This window comes from Engystomops pustulosus, chromosome 7, assembly GCF_040894005.1.
Source record: "Engystomops pustulosus chromosome 7, aEngPut4.maternal, whole genome shotgun sequence".
NCBI lineage: Eukaryota > Metazoa > Chordata > Amphibia > Anura > Leptodactylidae > Engystomops > Engystomops pustulosus.
In genome coordinates, this window is record NC_092417.1 from 142,552,808 (window position 1) to 142,572,497 (window position 19,690).

The 19,690-nt window shown below is 41.0% G+C and overlaps 1 protein-coding gene across 6 annotated transcripts in view; it reads right to left on the reverse strand.

Moving 5' to 3' along the window:
• The window catches only part of SYT7 (synaptotagmin 7), a 298,312-nt gene that overhangs the window by 90,764 nt on the left and 187,858 nt on the right, over window positions 1-19,690 (reverse strand). For 4 of the 6 annotated variants that reach the window (XM_072118059.1, XM_072118061.1, XM_072118062.1 and 1 more), the window contains one exon: window positions 6,995-7,117. The exons of the other annotated variants lie outside the window; for them this stretch is intronic. In XM_072118059.1, coding sequence (XP_071974160.1) covers window positions 6,995-7,117 — 123 coding nt within the window. The remainder of the gene's footprint in view (window positions 1-6,994; window positions 7,118-19,690) is intronic. 6 annotated transcript variants of the gene reach the window in all.

Here is a 19,690-nt window from a genome sequence, read left to right on the forward strand (position 1 = left end):
TGGAAGACGCTTGCTCCAGCAGCTGAGCACCACCCGTGATACTGCTGAAACCCGGTAGATGTTACAGGTGTCATTGCCAACTTGCTACACCACACAGGTCTGGTAGTGCCGACGCACTCTTTCAATAGTGTGAACACTGTCCTATATAGACTCTTTTGTGTATCTTATATATGATTTACTTAGTTTTTTGTATTGTGAACTGTGTGCATTAGAGGTCACGGGAGGCTAACCATGCCCCCACTACTTGATATACCTGTGATCCACTTATGTGTATATAAAATTGTGTTACATCACGTTCTTGTTGAAGAATCTGGTTTGGAACTGAAATCCATCGCCTGTGATATTTCAATAAAGGACCAGATGATTTATCCATGACTTGCAATTGCTCCAAGACTCCTTGAAGTGCTGGCGCCCGTATACACTCACCATTGGGTTTGCCTCTCATTTGCATCATCCTTGCGCCCTGGAGCACGAGTACGCAGTGTCTTGAGGACCAGCGGCAGCCGTAAAAGATTCAAAGTTTTTTGTTTTACCACATAAGGTTAAAGTTTAATTTTATTACTCTACTGTTTTTATAGTTGTTACCATATTACACGAGCGCCCTATGTCTCTATTTCTCTCTGTGTGGCACCACAAATCAAACCCTATTTGGGAGATACATATTTAGCCCACTTCCCAGGACCAGACTTATTAAAACTTATGAAAGGGAACTGCAAAAGAAGCCGCTTTATTTAGTAGTTTATTAAAATGGGCAGTATTATATTTGCAATGCAATTTCTACACTTTGTACAGTTGTATGACAGCATTATTTGGGGGAAGGCACCATCCAAACTAGAGAATTTAGTACATTTCATTGCTAAATTTTCATAAGTTAGTTATTATGGCAAGGTGTTGCATATTGTAGTGATTTCATATATTGTTATAATTAGATTTGCTATTTTCATTCACATGATCCCATAATATTCAACTGGGAACAGATACCAAAAGTGTCCCTATGGAGGACGCAGAGCACCTGCATTACATGGGCAGCCTAGAGCATCAAATGAGTCTGTGTAATACTCTATTTCCCCTGTGGCAGCGCTACAAGGGAATTGAACACCTGCTGTCCAATTTTGATACAGATCATAGCTGATTGCTGGGGGTCGCATCCGCAGAACTAACTTTAATATGCTACTTATGGAGGGATCAGTACAAAGGGATTGTAATAATAAATGTAGTTTGAAAGAGAGTAAGAAATCAGTCTACATTATCATCCCAGAGTAAAAGATGATTCTATGCAGGTTGTTTCTCTCCAAACTCTAAAATGGTCAAATAACTGCAGACTGTCTGAGGTACTTCTCTCAAATAAAGTATGGAAATAGCCACCTACAAGGTGACATAATCACAGGTCCTTTAGCCTCTCAACATTAGCAAACTGTACCCCACGCACATATGTGACCACATAAAAAAATTACAGCAGCATGTATAGACTTCTACTCCTTTCCATGCAGGCTGCTGTAATTTCATGTGATTTGATATACAGTGATTTCATGAGATATATGCTTGGTGTAAAGTTTGCTAATATAAGAAGGCTAAAGGACCTGTGATTATGTCACCCTGGTCACATGACACTACTGCTGCATACAGAGAAAGCATGGGGAGGAGCTGCTGGATCCAGGCCGAGGAGCCCATGTCCACCTCAACGCGCTATAGACATCCTTGGCTGCCAGGTGAAATTATATTAATATATGTGAATCTGAGGGGAATGTGTTGACAGCAACAAAGTGCTTTGGCTCAAGGCATCAACTGGGATGACTGAATCTGAATCTCAGAGTCTCAAAATTGCTTCAGTGTTAGGATAAGCGTTGCATAGAAAGTATACATGCTATGTGTGTCAATATAAGGTTTTGCGTGCTGGCTACATTTTCTGTGCAGAAACCTAAAAAGAACTGATGATGAAAGAATTCAGGGAGGGCAGGAGAAGTGATGGACACCTGTGGAGCTGCTTGCCATGTAGATTGCTCTGTTTCTTAGTTACATGAGCAGGATTTTGTTGGTCTTACAAAGAAAGTTCATTAGTTCACGGGAAAAAAGATTTTCTCAGTTTTCTAGGCAATCGACAAATACCTCTTAAATTGCAAAGCAGAGGAGTAGATGCATTAAAATTTATAGTAGTGCAGCAGTGCTGCAATTCTGCTGCAATTTCCAGGTTATCCTTATGCAATTGATCTTCTTGTGTACTGTAGCACGGGGGGCACACGGTAGCTCGCGGGGAGAGGAGGAGGAGGTGCTATTCACCCCCGCCCCTCTCCATAGGGATATAAGGTGCACGGCGACATGTCCTATCTTTTCAAGGGTTGCGAAGCAGTACGGTGACTGAGACTATTGAAATGTATGGGGGATGTATATCGACCATATATACGTCATCCGTTTATACGTCCCCCATACGTTCCTGTGAATGTAGCCTTACTATGTAACTATACAAACTGTATTTACTGTGTTAGAGGCCTCTGTATGTGCCCAACAAGTAGGTGGGATTTAGTGGAAAATAATAGGCTCGAAAAACAACACCATGTTTATACATTTAAATTAACAAATATATTGGGGCACATTTACTTAGGGCTGTGCGCCCGTTTTCTGTCAGACTTTGCATGTTCTGTAAGGTGCAAACTGCTAACAAATTTCTGCACTAAAGGGGGCATTCTGGTGCTCAGTTGGACTGTGCGCCAGACTTAACATGCAAAGTCAGAAATGTGTCACACACCCCATGTTAAAGCTACACCAAAGTGGTGCACTCTGTCAGAGCTGTGCAGGACCTCCAGATTCATGAAGAACAGGCACCAGAAATCCTTAATCTTGTGCGCTATACACAGGCAAACTGCACATAGTACAGCCCCCACGATACATTTAAGACAATCTAATCCAAGTTTGTTCCATTTAATTAGCAAATTGTCCCCTATTATATTTAAAGGGTAGTCTTAGTACAGTCATGTTTCCGGGGTGCACAGGTAAGAAGTGGAGATAATTTCCTTACTAGGTGGCCCCTAAATAAAAAAAAATAAGTGATATGATAATTTCTAATGCCCTTCTATTGATTGGCAGGAGTCACAATGGTCAGTAATTGATGATTTTCTATCCACTTTTGTTCAGAGGCATGCCCATTTACTGATTTGTAAAGCAATACTGAGGGTACCCAGGTATATGTGATATGTAGGAGCTTCAGTCATCCATAGTCCATATCCATCCAATTTGTGTTGCAGATATCCATTATATAAGTTGTAAGAATATACAAAGCCTAATAAATGCATAGAGTACCTAAGATTTAAAAGAAATAGGTATCTTCCTTTTTTAATTAGGTATTAGTTCCTTCCAAGACAGTACACTGAAATGTAAAAACATGAAAAAACCCCAATGGGCAAAATAGAGGACAACATAAGTCAAAGGGGTTCTCCACCATCTCTACAGAAGAGTAATGTCATTAAGAATATGGAAATATAGATTAGAGGATTGTTAATAAGAGATGGTATCTTAAGACACCATTACAAGATAGAGTAATTGAGGTGATGGATCAGAAGAAGGCATTGCTATGGAAGGGGTTAACAAGGTTCTTTTTGTATTATTATTTCATTTCCCCGGGGGGGTTATGTTTTCCTCATCACCAGATAATCAGAATTTAGAAAGGTTTCACCCTTGTAAGAAGAACTCAGCCTAAATCTCTAGAGGTTCTTCTTCATTCATGTCGGGGCCTTCATTCACTAACACATTCCCGAGGAGGGCCGGTATTCAGTATTTTTATATCTAGGTGCATGAATCTTCATTAAATAGACTGTCATAACATCATCAGCAGATATTGAAACTGTGAGAACTAACACCCACATTTCGATGGGGAATCAAGACAGGAATACGTCATGTTCGTCACTCCAGCGGGCTCTAGGTGGAAGTTCTGTGTTTCTTTTTCTGGCTTTATATTTGGAAGATCTGCATGACAGACTGTGGTTTAATGACAGCATTAATGTGTTAATATATGGAGCGTGGTATAGGAAGAATAAAAATAACCTCAGAGTGAAAATTGGACCACTTCATTAACACTGTGCTAACTTTTCGAAGCAATTCCAGCCAAATGTCTCTAGTTCTTTTCACACTTTTTATTCAGAGATGATTTAACTAGAAAGCTCCCATTGATGGAGACTTAGTGCCTGGAATACTACCTATCGGGGCACTGCCTGAAAGAAGCCTTGATGACCTAGTAATCTTCTTCACTCACTGAGGTGTCCAAAACTCTGGGAAATGTTTATTTCATAAGCATCATATTTTCTTAGATTTCTTTATATAGGAAATAAATTCCCTTTGAACTACAAAAAAGAAGGCACTGAATAGAAGCACTGGTAGATAAAAAAGCCCGGGGTTCATGTCCCGGACAAACCCCCCGGTGTCTTTAGTTTTCACTGGCTCAAGGACAGCACGGCACATAATAATTTTCTTGTTTTATATGAATGTTATAAAAGTTTATGTTTCTATTGGAACAATATTTCTTATATATTAACATATAGAAGAATATTTGAGATAGAGAAAAGATTTACATTCCTGGAATTCACTCCAATATTTAGGGCTAAGTGTGGATAGAAGAACCATTTCACTACCAGGCTGTTTTTCTTTTTGACAGTTTTACAGCCTGAGGCAGGCTATTCCAAAGATTGACAGTTCTCATAGTAAAAAAGCCCTGTCGTCCCCGGTGATTAAACCTTGATTTCTCCAAACGGAGACAGTGCCCCCTCGTCTTTTGATTTGATTTAATGTGAAACAACTTACCACCATATTTCTTGTATGGACCATTCATATATTTATATAAATTAATCATGTCCCCTCGTAGTCGTCTCTTTTCCAGACTAAATAAATCTAGTTGTTTTAATCTTTCCTCATAACTAAGACCCTCCATACCCCTTATCATTTTTGTGGCTCTACGTTGAACCCTCTCCAGCTCCAGGGCATCCTTTTTATAGACCGGTGCCCAGAACTGGACAGCATATTCCAGGTGAGGCAGAACCAATGCCTTGTATAGTGGTAATATTACATACCTATCACGAGAGTCCATACCACTTTTGATACATGACAAGATCCTACTAGCTTTAGAGGCAGCTGCTTGACATTGCATGCTGTTACTCAATTTATGATCTACTAGTACCCCCAGGTCCTTCTCAACAAGGGACTATCACAGATTTACTCCCCCAAGTACATATTTTGCCTTTGGATTATTGGCCCCCAGGTGAATAACCTTACATTTATCCACATTAAACCTCATTTGCCAAGTGGATGACCAAACATTCAGTTTGTCCAAGTCACCCTGCAGCCTATGAACATCCTCCATAGACTGTATTACACTACACAGTTTGGTGTCATCTGCAAAAATAGACACAGTGCTATTAATTCCTACCTCTATATCATTAATAAATATATTAAATAGTAGTGGGCCAAGCACAGAACCCTGGGGTACACCACTCATAACTGGTGACCATTCCGAGTAGGAATCATTGACCACAACTCTCTGGATACGATCCTTTAGCCAGTTTGCAATCCAATTGCGAATGATTTCTGCCAAACCAATAGCCCTAATTTTACCCATCAGGCGTCTATGAGGGACTGTGTCAAATGCCTTTGCAAAGTCCAAGAACACAATATCCACAGCTGCTCCTCCATCCAGGCACCTGCTCACCTCTTCATAGAAGAATATTTGAGAACACCTGACACCACATAGAGTGTTAGAGGTTAGGTTATAAGAATAAGTGAGGATGGAAGGTGCACTCCTAGTGGAGTTCAATGAGAAGAGGGCTTCTGCTTCACCTGCAGACCCTAACTGGTTTGGGGCCAGCAGGGTAGATCAAATGGGAAGGTAGGGTGTGTGGAAAAAAATCTAGTTTTTATTTTGACCCACTGCCCCAAAGGATTACCGACAAATTTCTTGAAGAATAATCAACTTTATTGGGACCAATAAAAACAATTCATCTTCAAGAGATTTGTCGTCTATTCTTTGGGGGCAGTGCATCAAAATCAAAGCTGAATTTTTTCACAAGCAATGATGTAAGAAGTTGACTCTCTTTTTAGTGAAGATGCAATAAACACCAATGACCACGCAAGCCACCAAGGTTTTCTCATCAACAGTATTTTTTAATTTTTTTGGTTGTCTGGCACTGAAAAGTGATCTGCTGGGGACTGGCAAAATGTTAAGACTGGAATTATGTCTGCCTGTTTGTCTCCCTAAGCACTAACCCTAATTTTGGTGTCAGAAGTCACAATAGAAGTGGAGAGCAGAGAGACCAGTTCAGCCAATTTTAGTAACTAACAAGCAAAATATTTGACACGTTGCAAGTGCATCCCACTGGCTGGGATTCAGATCTTTATTGTGACCAATTATTTGATGGGATTTGAACAAACAATTGTCCTTGGGATTGTTCATTTAATTCCCTCACCTAATAGAGGACACAACTGTTTACTCTGGTAGACATGCTGCCAACTATCCTTTTGATGATTACCGAAAAGATGCCAATAGCGACCAACCAGCAGGTTGTGGTTTGATTGCAGGGCATTTTACACTGGGCATGAATCAGGGATAGACATCTGCTGATCATTGAGCCATATAAGAGGCTCTCGACTGAAGACTCCAGTTTTAAATTAAGAAGGCCAACTTAATCGGGTCCAAGCAATCAGAAAGGAAAATATTAATATTTCACACATTTTGAAAAAATTGATTTTGGCAGTTTGGACTACTAGGGGGTCACCTACCTTCAGATTTATAGTGATTTCTAAAACTGATAGTAGATATTGAGTTATGGTATTTCACATTCAGACAAGACGCACACAGCTGCACTCATGCAACACGGACACAATATATAAAACTGTGATAACGTGTATGAAGCAGTGACCGCATACGAATGTAACCAACATAACATACAATATTCAACATTACAAACCCCCAGCACCACCACCACAGGGAGGGCACTTTTGCGCTCCCCCCTCCTACCTCTTTTCGCCCTGAGTGTTCTGGTTCTGTTGAGACCCATTTGTTTGCAGGTCTGGAATATTGGCAAAGTCATCCTGCTCGGAGAGACCCAGCACCAAGGACAGCACCACCATACGGCCTTCCCTGCCCACAGGCCAAAAGCAAGAGAAAGCAGAGGAGGAAAAGAGACACAACATAAAGGCATCAGCAAAGTAAGAAATACAGTACATTGTGCAGAGAACGGAAAATTATTCTTCAATCCTAAATGCTTAATACGATTAGTGAAGGAGAGGGTAAGAGAATGGTTATACACATCATGCAGGAAAGAGGCAAAGCAGAAAAAGGGCAGATATGGTTCTTATTTTATTGCATATGTAAGAAATTCTTGAGCAGATGACTCATAAGGTATCATGTAAGAGAACGCTTGGGGAAAATAACATCTTGCTTAAAGGTTCACTATTAACTTTTCATTAAACTTTGCATAAATCGGTATAATAAGTGAGCGCAAGAAAATCTGTAAAACATCTTAAAGAAAAGTGCCTCCTTCTATACTCACTTTAGTTCTTATCACCTACTAACTTTTCCCTTTCTAATATTTTCAATATCAAATCTCTGCTAAACTCTGCTTTCTGAGGTGTTAGATTAGATAAAGCTCTATGCAAGGGGGAGGGGGGGAATGAGTCCCAGCCAGGGGCGTAACTACAGCCATAGCAGCTGCTATGGGGCCCGCAGTGTCAGGGGGCCCCGTCATCCCACCTGACACACTAAAAAATGGAGAATGTGCACCATTATATACATATTATCTTCCATAGTACACAGCATAAATCGGCAGCTCAGATAAGAAATGACAGGACTAGAAATCTCTTGTCTCTAATCCCTACTGTGTAATTCCCCCATGTGGTCAGCAGCTACTGGGACAGATCTGTGTATAAATGTATGAAGAGTATATAAATATATACACTTTAAAAATGTGTGTGCATACAAATAGATACACCTTCTGAGAGGGAAGGGGGCTCCATTCAGAAGTCTGCTATGTGGCCCTGCCTCTCCTAGTTATGCCCCAAGCAGTTAGCTCTCTACCCACCAGCACCACAACTAGATTTAGAGACTTCAGAGATGAGAGCTGTTGGTTAATGAAGAATAAATGACCAGATACAGTGTAACTACTCATGCACCCACACCCAGACTATTGATATCCAGAAAATTGTTGGAGTTAAGTATGTTTTAATGATTTGGTTTCCAACTTCTACTATCACTATATTCTATATATACTGTATTCTACATTTAAGTTTAATTTTAAATTATTAGTCCCAACTACTCATGGTATGCCCTTGAGGACCAAGTTAGCTTTGAGGTGTTGGGATAAGTTCCCAAGTCTTGGTCCCAACACCTCCTGTTCATTGCCTGGATGTGGTGGCCATACCAGATGGGATACCTTAGATGCATCTTACGAGGGCACAGTGCATAACAATTGACTGTACTATTTCACTTTGGATGTGACACAACAATTTCCATAGTCTCAACAGTTTCGATCATCTGTTGGTCTTCATAACTCATAGAGTAAAGTTTAAAGACATTTGTAAGGTTTTTTTGAATTTTTGAATTCTCCAATAGAACTCTACATTCCACCATATATTTAAAGGAGGAGTAAAATATAGAATAACAAACAAATTTATGAGGAATTGGGTTTAAGTCTTTTGCCGTAACGCATCTTGGTTATAGATGCGGCCATGATGTATATGGGTTTTATTTTTTCATTTCTCAACAATTAGAATCTTCTAATCTAAGTCTATAGATTGTCAATAGCTCATACATCCATGACAAAACACATCTGTGCTGAGGACTCTGTTAGAGCCTTTGTCATAGAATCCGTTTCAAATTTTGGATAAACAAAACTGCTTTTTGGGCACTGTATGATTGACAATGCTCAAATTAAAGCCAAAAATACCCATTGAAGTCAATAAAGCCTTTTGGTCATAGTTGGATATCCATAATAACATCCATTTTGGAATTTTTCAAAAAATGTTCTGCAGGGCAACTTAAGCCCCCGGTAGAGATGTGAAAACACCTCAAGTTGTCTACTACAGTACTTGGATTGCACCTTTTTGATATTGGTACGGATAATTGAATCATCAGCAGTATTGTGGTCTTTTATATACTTAGAAATTATAAAATCATTTTAGAGGAAATTTACTAATCAGATCAAAATCAAGCAGGGTAAACCAGGGGCACTTACTCATAGATCCAGTCACTGCGACTGTGGTAATCTTATTTATCATGGTCTCTTACCTGCTAAAATCAAGTTTTAGAAACCCCGGGGGAAACCCCGGTTTAACTGGCCGCCTCACCTTCCCCTGTTTCCTCAGCACTTCTACAGTGAGTGCTTCCAGGAGTGCTGAGGGAGCAGGGAGGAGAGTCAGTGTAGCAGCCTGTAAAGCCAGATTACAGAGGGGCTAGAGTAGACCTAAGACTCATTAGCATAGTTTTGAATGCTGATTTTAGAAAGAAGGACACAATTGATAACAAGACAACAAGTATAAGAAGATGACCATAGTCGCGGTGCCTGGATCTATGAGTAAGTGTCCCTGGTTTATCATGCTTCCGTTTGATGGAAGATTTCCTTTAAGAATCCAGTTGGACAATTTGCTGTCTTTATGCTTTCATTTAAAAAAAAATCCATAAACCCAACCATTTTCTTGTTGCCATAGATAATGTTTAATGGTCTTATCACTCTTACCGCTATACAGCCATTAAAGTTTCTGTGCAGTATTTAATCTCCCCAATTCCTCTCATTTTGTCTTGTCTCTTTTGTCCACCACCATCTTTCCTTTCCTTCTATCCCATTGTCCTAGATGTTGGATGGCTGATATACATTGTTGTCCCTCGGTCTTTGTAACTAAGCATAATACTAACCATGAATAATTTCTAGGCCATAAATGAAACACTTTCTGTGTTACTCCATATGACATTCACATAGAACTGCAGGGGTTTGCATTAACATGAAATGGCAATGTATAAGGTGATGTTTGACCCAGTTATACCTTACAAAGGCAAACAGGTCAGGAAAGAAGGTTCTTAAGTTAGAATTAAACCTGCCATTATCGTGGCTGCATGGGTACAAAAGCAGTTTTGGTGGGATTTCTGTCTGGTAAGGATTAGCAGCTTTCCGATTTCCAATGGTTTAATGGAAATGGGGCAATGTTATAAGTATTACATATTATCCTAATAATCCTTCACAAGAAAAGCATCACAAATCATCCATATTATGATGGAAAGAGCCTATCTATGATACAAGGACATTAACAGTGTTATATAAAGTACATTGTCTACTATCAGGGGCATATCTTGATGGGGTGCAGAAGGTTCACTTGCAAATAGGCCCAAGAGGCTTAGAGGGCCCATAAGGTGTCACTTTTTCATTTGAGAAGGTTATTACTATAAACCATACATTCTAGTTGGGGACCTGGCATAGACTTTCCACTGGATACACCACTGTCTGCTATTTACAATCAATGTTGGTTATCAGGATCCCTTTAAGAAACCAGGACTACAGTGAAAACCTCTATAATACTATCACAGAGAAAATAAAGCACTACATGTCATCTGCAGGGCAGGAGATACTGGCTTTTTTCTTTTTTTTGGTGGGAGGGATATTAAAATTTTATTTTATAATTTTAAATCTCCAAATTTTATGCTTTGGTGTCATGAATCATGAGTCACTGAATCGGACCACCCATTGGACATAAAACAAACCAAGTGCAAAATTCTAACAGACTTCATCTGGCTTGATTTTGTACACCATGAAGCTATGAATATACTCTTTGCTTTGCGACCTCTTGTTGTGGAATTAGCAGGACAGACCTGGACAATCCGGTAGCTGCCCTGCCACCCTATCCAGACGATGCATATAGAGTTGGATATAGTGATGAAGAAGTTTTGGAGAAGAATTTGCTGTTGTGAAATAACCTATGGTTGGGGAAAAATCAATTACAAGGTTTATATCTGTTGACCAAAAAGCATGGACTTGTTGCGGGTATTCCATGATCAGACTCTAGTTGTGAATTTTGCTGTAAATTATCTATGGATTTAAACTACAATGTATCATACTCATTGCTTTTAGACATGTGCAAACCTGAATTTTCTTTTCGGGTTTCGGTTGTGCCCTGCCTGACCAGGAAATATTGTCAATCGGCAAACTGACGCACCTAGCTATTAGCCATGGCTGTGATTGGCCAAGAGGACCATACTTGGCCAATCACAGCCTTGACTAGTTGCCAGGGGCGTTGATTTGCCAGACAATTTGCAGGCAATTTGGTAATACTTCCGGGTCATGCAGGGTATATCTGAACTCTAAATACAAAACTTCAGGTCCGTTTATCTGTTGCTTTGTATAGATAACAGACCGCTTTTTGACTCCTGTGCCCCGTTTAACACTCGGGTTATGGCCCAACACCAGCTGTACTGGTTATATGTTGAGGCATATTATCAGTAGAACTGGGTAATTAGGGTCTGCCAGGAGACCCCGGGAGAGGCCAGGCATATAAAGTGGATATACAAATGACTTTAATCAACTATCGGCAATATGGCATGTGTGCCTTTGAATTCTGTTTTCTGTGATACTACAAGTGACATAATAGGTGGCAGTATAGCAGCTCTGACAGCTCCTACCTTATTAATAATTGCTTATTGCATAATTATGGCAATGTTTTCACCAGCTGTTCGTCCTAGTGAATGAACACCTTGGCCACCTATGCTACATGAATCAGAATGCAGATGGGGTTTTATGTCACCTAATTTGGCATCATCATCCCCTACAGTATTAACATAGAAAACAAAGTTGAGTGAGATGAGCTCCCATCCTGGTGCGGACACTGACCATATAAATGGATTGTGATGGTCATAGGGCACGGCTTTATGTTCAGTCCCTCCTATTTGACATGGTACGAGGCGCCGTTATTTTAATCTACTACAAGAAAGGATTAATTAACCTCGTGATGGAACAGTACAGAGCTTGAAATATGATTCCTCCGGTTAGTCAGACAGAAGGCGGCCGCTCGCTTGCTGTACAGCGAGCGAGACGTGATGGAGCCACTCCTGCATTAACCCCTTTGGATTTGCTATGATAAGACAGAAGATGTTGCCGGCTACAGGAATTACACTGAAGCATGTCATGTTTATTGTCCTCTCGCCAGAAGAGGCAGCAATAGTCAGAAGGCCCTATGAAAGGCAAGCCATTGTACTAGATCATCTGCAGCTATTTTAAGACACTAGTATGAAAAAAAAATTATATTTTTAGCAGTATGCAGTCTCAGAAGGGAAAAGAACAAAGCACACGGAAATAGTCAAGCTGTTGAATACAAAAATGTTGATCATTTCACCACAACCATCTAATACATTATAAAGACTCTGCGGTAGGGCGCAGGCCACCCAACTGGGCCAAGTAATGGTAGTCATACATGTCCATATAATGGGTAACAGTCTGATAACCATTATGCCTCAGCCTGACCTATGGGAAAATGTTTCAATGGAACAATAATTGGACGTGTTACAAAGTTTTTTTCCACAATTATTGCATTTAAATCACAATTAGCAAAGAATAATGCCTGATGGGCAATACATTGGTTTCCAAGAACCCAATGGTTTTCCATATTACACATAAATTATCTTTTTGTGTATGCCTTTTGCTGATTTACTATTCCCTTTCACTTCTACAGATGTTATAGATTACATTCTGTAGCTGCCACAGGGGTGTAACCCTGCTCTAGAGATAAGTGTGGGTAAAGGTGGAAGTTTCCATCCAGCATGCTTTATGGACACCATTGGTCTGTGGGGTACTAAATTGTCATGCAATTTACAATAAGGTAAAATAGCCTTTATGCAGGACTATATTTCCACTCACGTATGGCTAAATGGAGTCTCAGTGATTGAAAAAAGTCTTGACACCACTCAAAACTCAAGGCTGACACTTGTGTACTTTTGTATTCCTTAAAGGGAACCTGTCACCGCCTGAAACCATGTAAACCACAATAAGTATCTTATCTGGCAGCTTTCATGTATTCTTCAGGTTTTTTTTTATAACAGGTCAGTGCTGCATGCATGTAAAAATAACTTACATTTCTTGCTTTCATGCAGTCAAGGAGGTGTGGAGCTTGACAAAGCAGTCAAGCTGGCCTGCCTCCTGATGGTCGCTTGTACTGAACACCCTGCCCCCTTCCATCTCTTAGCCATGACTGCCTACTTTCTCCTATGTGATTTTCTGGCCTGCCGCAGTTCTGGCGCATGCACATTGCGTCTGTGCTCTCTGCTCTGGCCATGCCCATACCCAGGGCCATTCATGGTAAGTCTTGGACAAGAATTTTAAAGGATACTGACAGTTTTACATCAGCATGGGTACATGATGCACTTTTGAGCAGGTAGATAGAATTCTAATGTCTTTTCATTATGTGCTGATGGATTGGATGCACTCCATGTTAAATACATAGGAGATAGCATTGTCTATTATATATGGTTTAAATAAATACTGTATATACTTTATCACAGTCTGAGCCGTGATACTCTGCATCCCGGCTTAAGTTAGTGTAGGTTGTTTCCCTATATATGGAGGGAGCGAATTGCCCCCGTATACTTGAATGTACTTTATAAAATGTGTGTTTACAACCTACAACTAGTTTCCCTATAACAAGTAATGTTTAATACATTCCTTTTATATTGTTTTTATTCAAGTTGGACCAGTAGTGGATCGCTATTCACATTCCACACTAAGAGGGGCGTGAATGAAACTTTACTACTTCCTATCAGGTAGACATCACGTGACCCACACCTCGTCCAACAGGTGTATGACCCAGGGTTTAAATGTTTAGTCTTTGTCTTTTGGTGGCGGGATCATGACTAAGTCCTAACCGGACGAAACTCGTAGATCTTTTCGTGTCTATATGCTGCACCTGCTGTGACTTTTTATCGATGCAATAAAGACGTTGAAATACTACAAGCGTCCTCTGTGAAAGTGCTGGAATCTTGTGCTATTTGAATTACCTGGGTACAACCTTTGGCCTGCTTCTCACAGTTTACTTTTATTTGTCTACCTGTACAATGTCTACTTAGAAGTGGCAATGCAAATGATTGCACTTTTATGTCATTCCACTACTCTATTTACACCATGGGGGTAAAGATTCATGAGATCGCAAAACTCACCTGAGCAATGCACCATCCTCAAAGAACTGATGGTTTGTGTGCTAAGAGCCAGACCCCTATTAATAGGATATTTATTAGCTATCCTGACTAAATGCATCAATATTATGACCCTGATAAACCCCTTTAATAGTTATGCCGATTATTAAGGGCATGGCTAGGTGTGTACATCAGAGACTAAATCTATGTTCCATAAAATATTTGTTGCTTTCTTTGCCCCGTGATTCACATAACAACATCTGGTTGATTCACTTGAATGCACAGGTTTTCCACATGAGATATTACATGTATAAAATCAGTATTGCTAGACCTGGGACTGGTTGCCAGCTCTACTTTTTCGGGATAGGGCGGATAACTATAATGAGTGGAATGTAGGCAATTAGTAAGTAAGCCACAGCTAAACAAGCTGGAACCTGCAATTTTCACAAGTTGGGTGCCAAATCATGAAGTTTTATGGTGATTGACAGCTATGGCTCCCAAGAGTTCCCATCTCCCTGGTCTTCATAGGCTCCGTAATGGTAACTACCAGGCGTGGAAATGTTAATTAGTGCCTTTCGGATGGTTTTACAGCCCTCTCATTATTGAAATTCTCCATGTGAAACAGATTCTTAAATGCATGCGAATTCCAAACAAGAGAAAATGTTTGCGTCCGAAATGACTTTAATGAAAAACCATGTCCGGTACTTAAAATTGATTAAGTTCACACGTAGCTAGCCGGATTTAGATTAGTTTCAAATTGGTTGGAACTTTTCAATCAATTGATTTGATAAAATATCATCTACTTTATAAAGTAGATTTATATAGTTTGTGGCCTTTTTTTTAACCATGGCTGCGATTATTAGGATAATGGGGGACTGAGGATTGCTGGAGCTGCGACCCCTGGATCTTCCAGTGACTGGGGCAATCAGGGACTGAGGATTGCTGGAGCACTGACCCCTGGTTCTCCCAGTGACTGTGGTAATGGGGGACTGAGGATTGCTGGAGCAGTGACCCCTGGGTCTCCCAGTGACTGGGGGAATGGGGGATCGAGGATTGCTGGAGCACTGACCCCTGGTTCTCCCAGTGACTGTGGTAATGGGGGACTGAGGATTGCTGGAGCACTGACCCCTGGTTCTCCCAGTGACTGTGGTAATGGGGGACTGAGGACTGCTGGAGCACTGACCCCTGGGTCTCTCAGTGACTGGGGGAATGGGGGATCGAGGATTGCTGGAGCACTGACCCCTGGTTCTCCCAGTGACTGGGGTAATGGGGGACCGAGGATTGCTGGAGCACTGACCCATGTTTCTCCAACTGACTGGGGGAATGGGGGACCGAGGATTGCTGGAGCACTGACCCCTGGGTCTCCCAGTGACTGGGGTAATGGGGGACTGAGGATTGCTGGAGCACTGACCCCTGATTCCCCCAGTGACTGGGTCAATGGGGGACTGAGGATTGCTGGAGCACTGACTCCTGGGTCTCCCATTGACTGGGGTAATGGGGGACTGAGGATTGCTGGAGCACTGACCGCTGGGTCCCCCAGTGACTGGGGTAATGGAGGACTGAGGATTGCTGGACCACTGACCCTTGAGTCTCCCAGTGACTGGGGTGATGGGGGACTGAGGATTGCTGGAGCACTTACCCCTGGATCTCCCAGTGACTGGGGTAATGGGGCACTAAGGATTGAGGGGATTTCTGATCTTCTCCTGATCACGAAGGACCCAGCAGTCAAACCCCCAGAAATCTGACACATATCCCCTACCCTGTAAATGTGGAAAGTATCTCCCTTCTGGTCACCTATTGTACTACCTACCTTGGCAATGTATTAGGATACGTAAAAGAACTGAGGTCCGGTTAATAATACAAACAAGTAAGTTATGATTTCTTTCATTGTTTACACAGCATTGTATGTATATATGACTTAGGATCTACGCTGCTTCATTCGCTAATCAGGAACATGCCATTCTCTCCTGGTAACATGTCTCCTGTGTGTTGTGGGGGCATCTGGCTGTTTTATTTTCAGCTATCCACACAGGAGGCCACAGCCTGATTCCTTCTATTTATGCATGTGCACAAGAGCTGGGACTTGGAAAACGTTACTATGGCTTGTCCTAGGCGTAAGCCCTGCTGTTATGTTTTCATGAATATGTATTGCTGATGGCGAGGAAGCTGGATGGTACTTTAACCCTTTACTGGCTATTAGCATGTTCACTGCAATGTGCTGCCGGGAGTGAAAGATAAGGGTGCGACTCCCAGGCTGTTCCTCACCTTGTATTAGGTGCTGTGCATCTCCAGGTGGTTTTCTTCACATAAAGTGGACCTGCTTATAGGTCAGGACACTATGAATATTGTGTTATCATCAGACCCATACTAGATGTAACTGTGGTGGGCTCACCATTAGCTAATAAAAAGGGGTTCTCCGCACAAAGTAGGTGTCCTAAAAAGGCTACAGTGGGAGATTGAAAGCTGTAAACTCTTGGCATCTATGATGTCAAATGACAAATGAAATAATACATGATCAATGTTGTTAACCATCAGTCTTTTGGAGTAACTGGTGGAGCACTTGGATCCTTTAGGAGCCCGTGCCTTCCCAGGTAATGGGATCAATGTTGTGTGTCGCTTCAGGGTTCAGGTGTAGATATGGGGATCTGTCACTCAGTACCTCAATATACAAGCTTAGTACAAAGTGGTGTATACGGCATCTGAAAAACCTGGAACATCCATGCATTATATGGATATCCTATAGATCCATGAATTAGCCCATTTTAAAGGTTTGACAATTGATGCCTTCATAGGGTACCAGAACCAAGCTTCTTGGGAAAGAAGAGGTGGTCCTTTCTGTAAACTTTCAGTTCTGCAGTTTAAGGACCTTTAAAAGTCCTGGAATGGCTCTTGTACAGATGTGTGTCATGACTGGATGCACCTCTCTTTAGTACCCTTGTGATGAAACTTAGTAGTTCATTTGAGTATTATAAGCCTTGCACCCTGGTTACTGCCCAAACTGACTATATTATAATGTGCAATTGACTACAGTTTAAATTGTTGAAAAAGGGGTTGTCCACTATGGACAAACCCTTTAAGGAATGATTAAACAATTTGTAGTAAATGAACATCTAGCCCCCATAACCTGACATAAGTGGAGGACGCAACAATATTTTCTGCAACTTCTACGTCTATGTCACATTTGCAGATATCCATATAGGAGAGAGTATGTATAACCTCCTGAAGTTATCCAGTAAAGTCAATGTTGTTCATGTCCGTAGTGCTGTGAGATAAGAACATCTCCATTATGCATCTATCAAAGAGATAACTGCTAGTTATGGCAATTAGAAGAACATGACATTATGAAGTATCTCCAAATACAAAACACCAGCCATGGAAATATGAACTGGCAGGGGCATAATCCTCAAAGTTCTGGTGGTCAACCATTATATTTATTGTGAATGGAGATTATATACCCTTCTTCTTAAAGGGAAAGTATTTTAGTACTAGCATTTCCTAATTTTTTTCAAAACCTCACTTTTTGACATACTGAAAATTTTCACATGAAAAGGAGAGGATGCAGATGGCAGATAAATGAAATGTATGTTTTCTCTGTAAAAGTGACTGTGCACCTTTAATGTTGCCAGAACAGAATGGATAAATGAAGCTGTGCTCGGAGGGACAACAGATCTCTCTGTTCCTGATGCTTTTCTCTTCTGGCCAACACACTAATTGTTCTCTTTCATGTAGAAGTCTCTGTTAATTGATGAGATTAAAGTATAAAACACGTGTTTTGTGCCTCTTTTTGTAACCTTAAGTGCAGACGGCAAGGCCTGTCTGGTACCACGGCAAACTAGAAACACAATTATTAATTTGCAGGCTTGGATGCAAGGAACATTGTTCTGTGCAATAACAATAAAAAATTAAAATGGGTCAAAATACGGGGAAAAGGCATAATATTGTGAGAGGAAGCAAAGGAGCTCTTACCGCCATCTATTTTATGGCTAATTTGTCTTAAAAGGTGATCTAATCTTCAAAGAGATGTAATATTAATCATTAAACACTCAGATAGATAGACACTAGCTTTCTTTGAGGTTTTTTCTGACTAATGGGTTTTCTGTTGAGGAAATGTTTTTGGAAGAAACTTTCTGAAAAATACAGGACCCTCCTCACAGATCTCAAATTGCACCCATTTTAGTCCTTACTATGGGGCACATTTACTAAGGGTCCGTGGGTCGCATTTCTGTCGGGTTTCCCGAATATTTCTGATTTGCCCTGAATTGGACAGGGGTTTCTGGCACACACGATCGGATTTTGGCGCATCTGTGCCAGCTTTCATGCAACCCAAATCAAGGGGCGTGGCCGTTGGACAACTCAACTTGTTCGGACAAATCGCAGAATTTAAAATTCAAGTTGTGTCGCAAGATCAGAACTCACAGACACCGGAAAGATGGTGAACTCCGGCATACCTGAGCGGGGGAAGCAACACATTCAAGAAATCGGGCGCTAATGTAAGTGAATCACGCCAGCTCCGAATCCTCGTCGGACATTCCGGATCAGCGGATGCAACGGGACGGGTAAGTAAATGTGCCCCATTGTGTCTACTCTATAACAATGAGGACAATAAGAATGGGAACGACAAATCATTTGTTGCTTATTTTTTTATTTTTTATAATATTTTGAGCGCTTTGTCAAGACTTCTTCCCACCGGATTAACTCTTCAATATTTTTTTAGCTGAATTTAATTTTTGTGTTCCCATTAAAGGAATCAGTTCAGCTATGAATTTCATACAACAGTCACCCAATAAATGAAACTAACTCTTATTACACAAAACAAAAGTTTTCTAACAATGAGTGACTGTCTTGGCAGGCCCAGGCTTTCCGTATATATTATGGATGATCAATAATTTGAATGGAAGCTTAGGGTGTAAGAGAGTGCAGCCGCATTTCCGTCAGGTCTTCCAATGCTCGGGTTTGGGGAGGTGCAAGTAGTACATTATAGTTTTTGGCACAACCTACAGTATAGCATAACACTTGTCCACAACCTTGAACAGCTGAAAGTCCCCTTTCACTTTCCTCAGTGAAACAGAGCTTTACAGTAGGCTGCCCCCAACTCTCGTTCAAGGGGTTTGTTCTCATCAGATCTGGATGAATCTGTGGATTCTGTTGAGACAAGACATGACCTACTTCCTATGCTCCCACTGAGAGTTCTATAAATCTCAGTTTCCAAGGTTGTTGGAGCCCATACTGGCTAACTCCATGACTGGCATATTAAGATTTTCTTTGTATAAAAAGTGGAAATTTTGAAAAGCCTTTGAGCCAAACTTGTCCCCCCCCCACACACACACAGAGCCAAAGACCCTTTCCAGACAGTCTAACCTATCCCCAGCCCTTTGAAGCCTATACCTCCCAGAAGTTAATTATGTTATTGAGATAAGGCTGGGGAAGTGTCGGACATGTGTACTGGCACTGTTGAACAAGAAATACTGATATGAACCCTCCCTGTACTTGCTGTATGTTCTAGATTTTCATCACATGTGGTTTATGTTTAGGTATAAGTAAAAAGGGTCC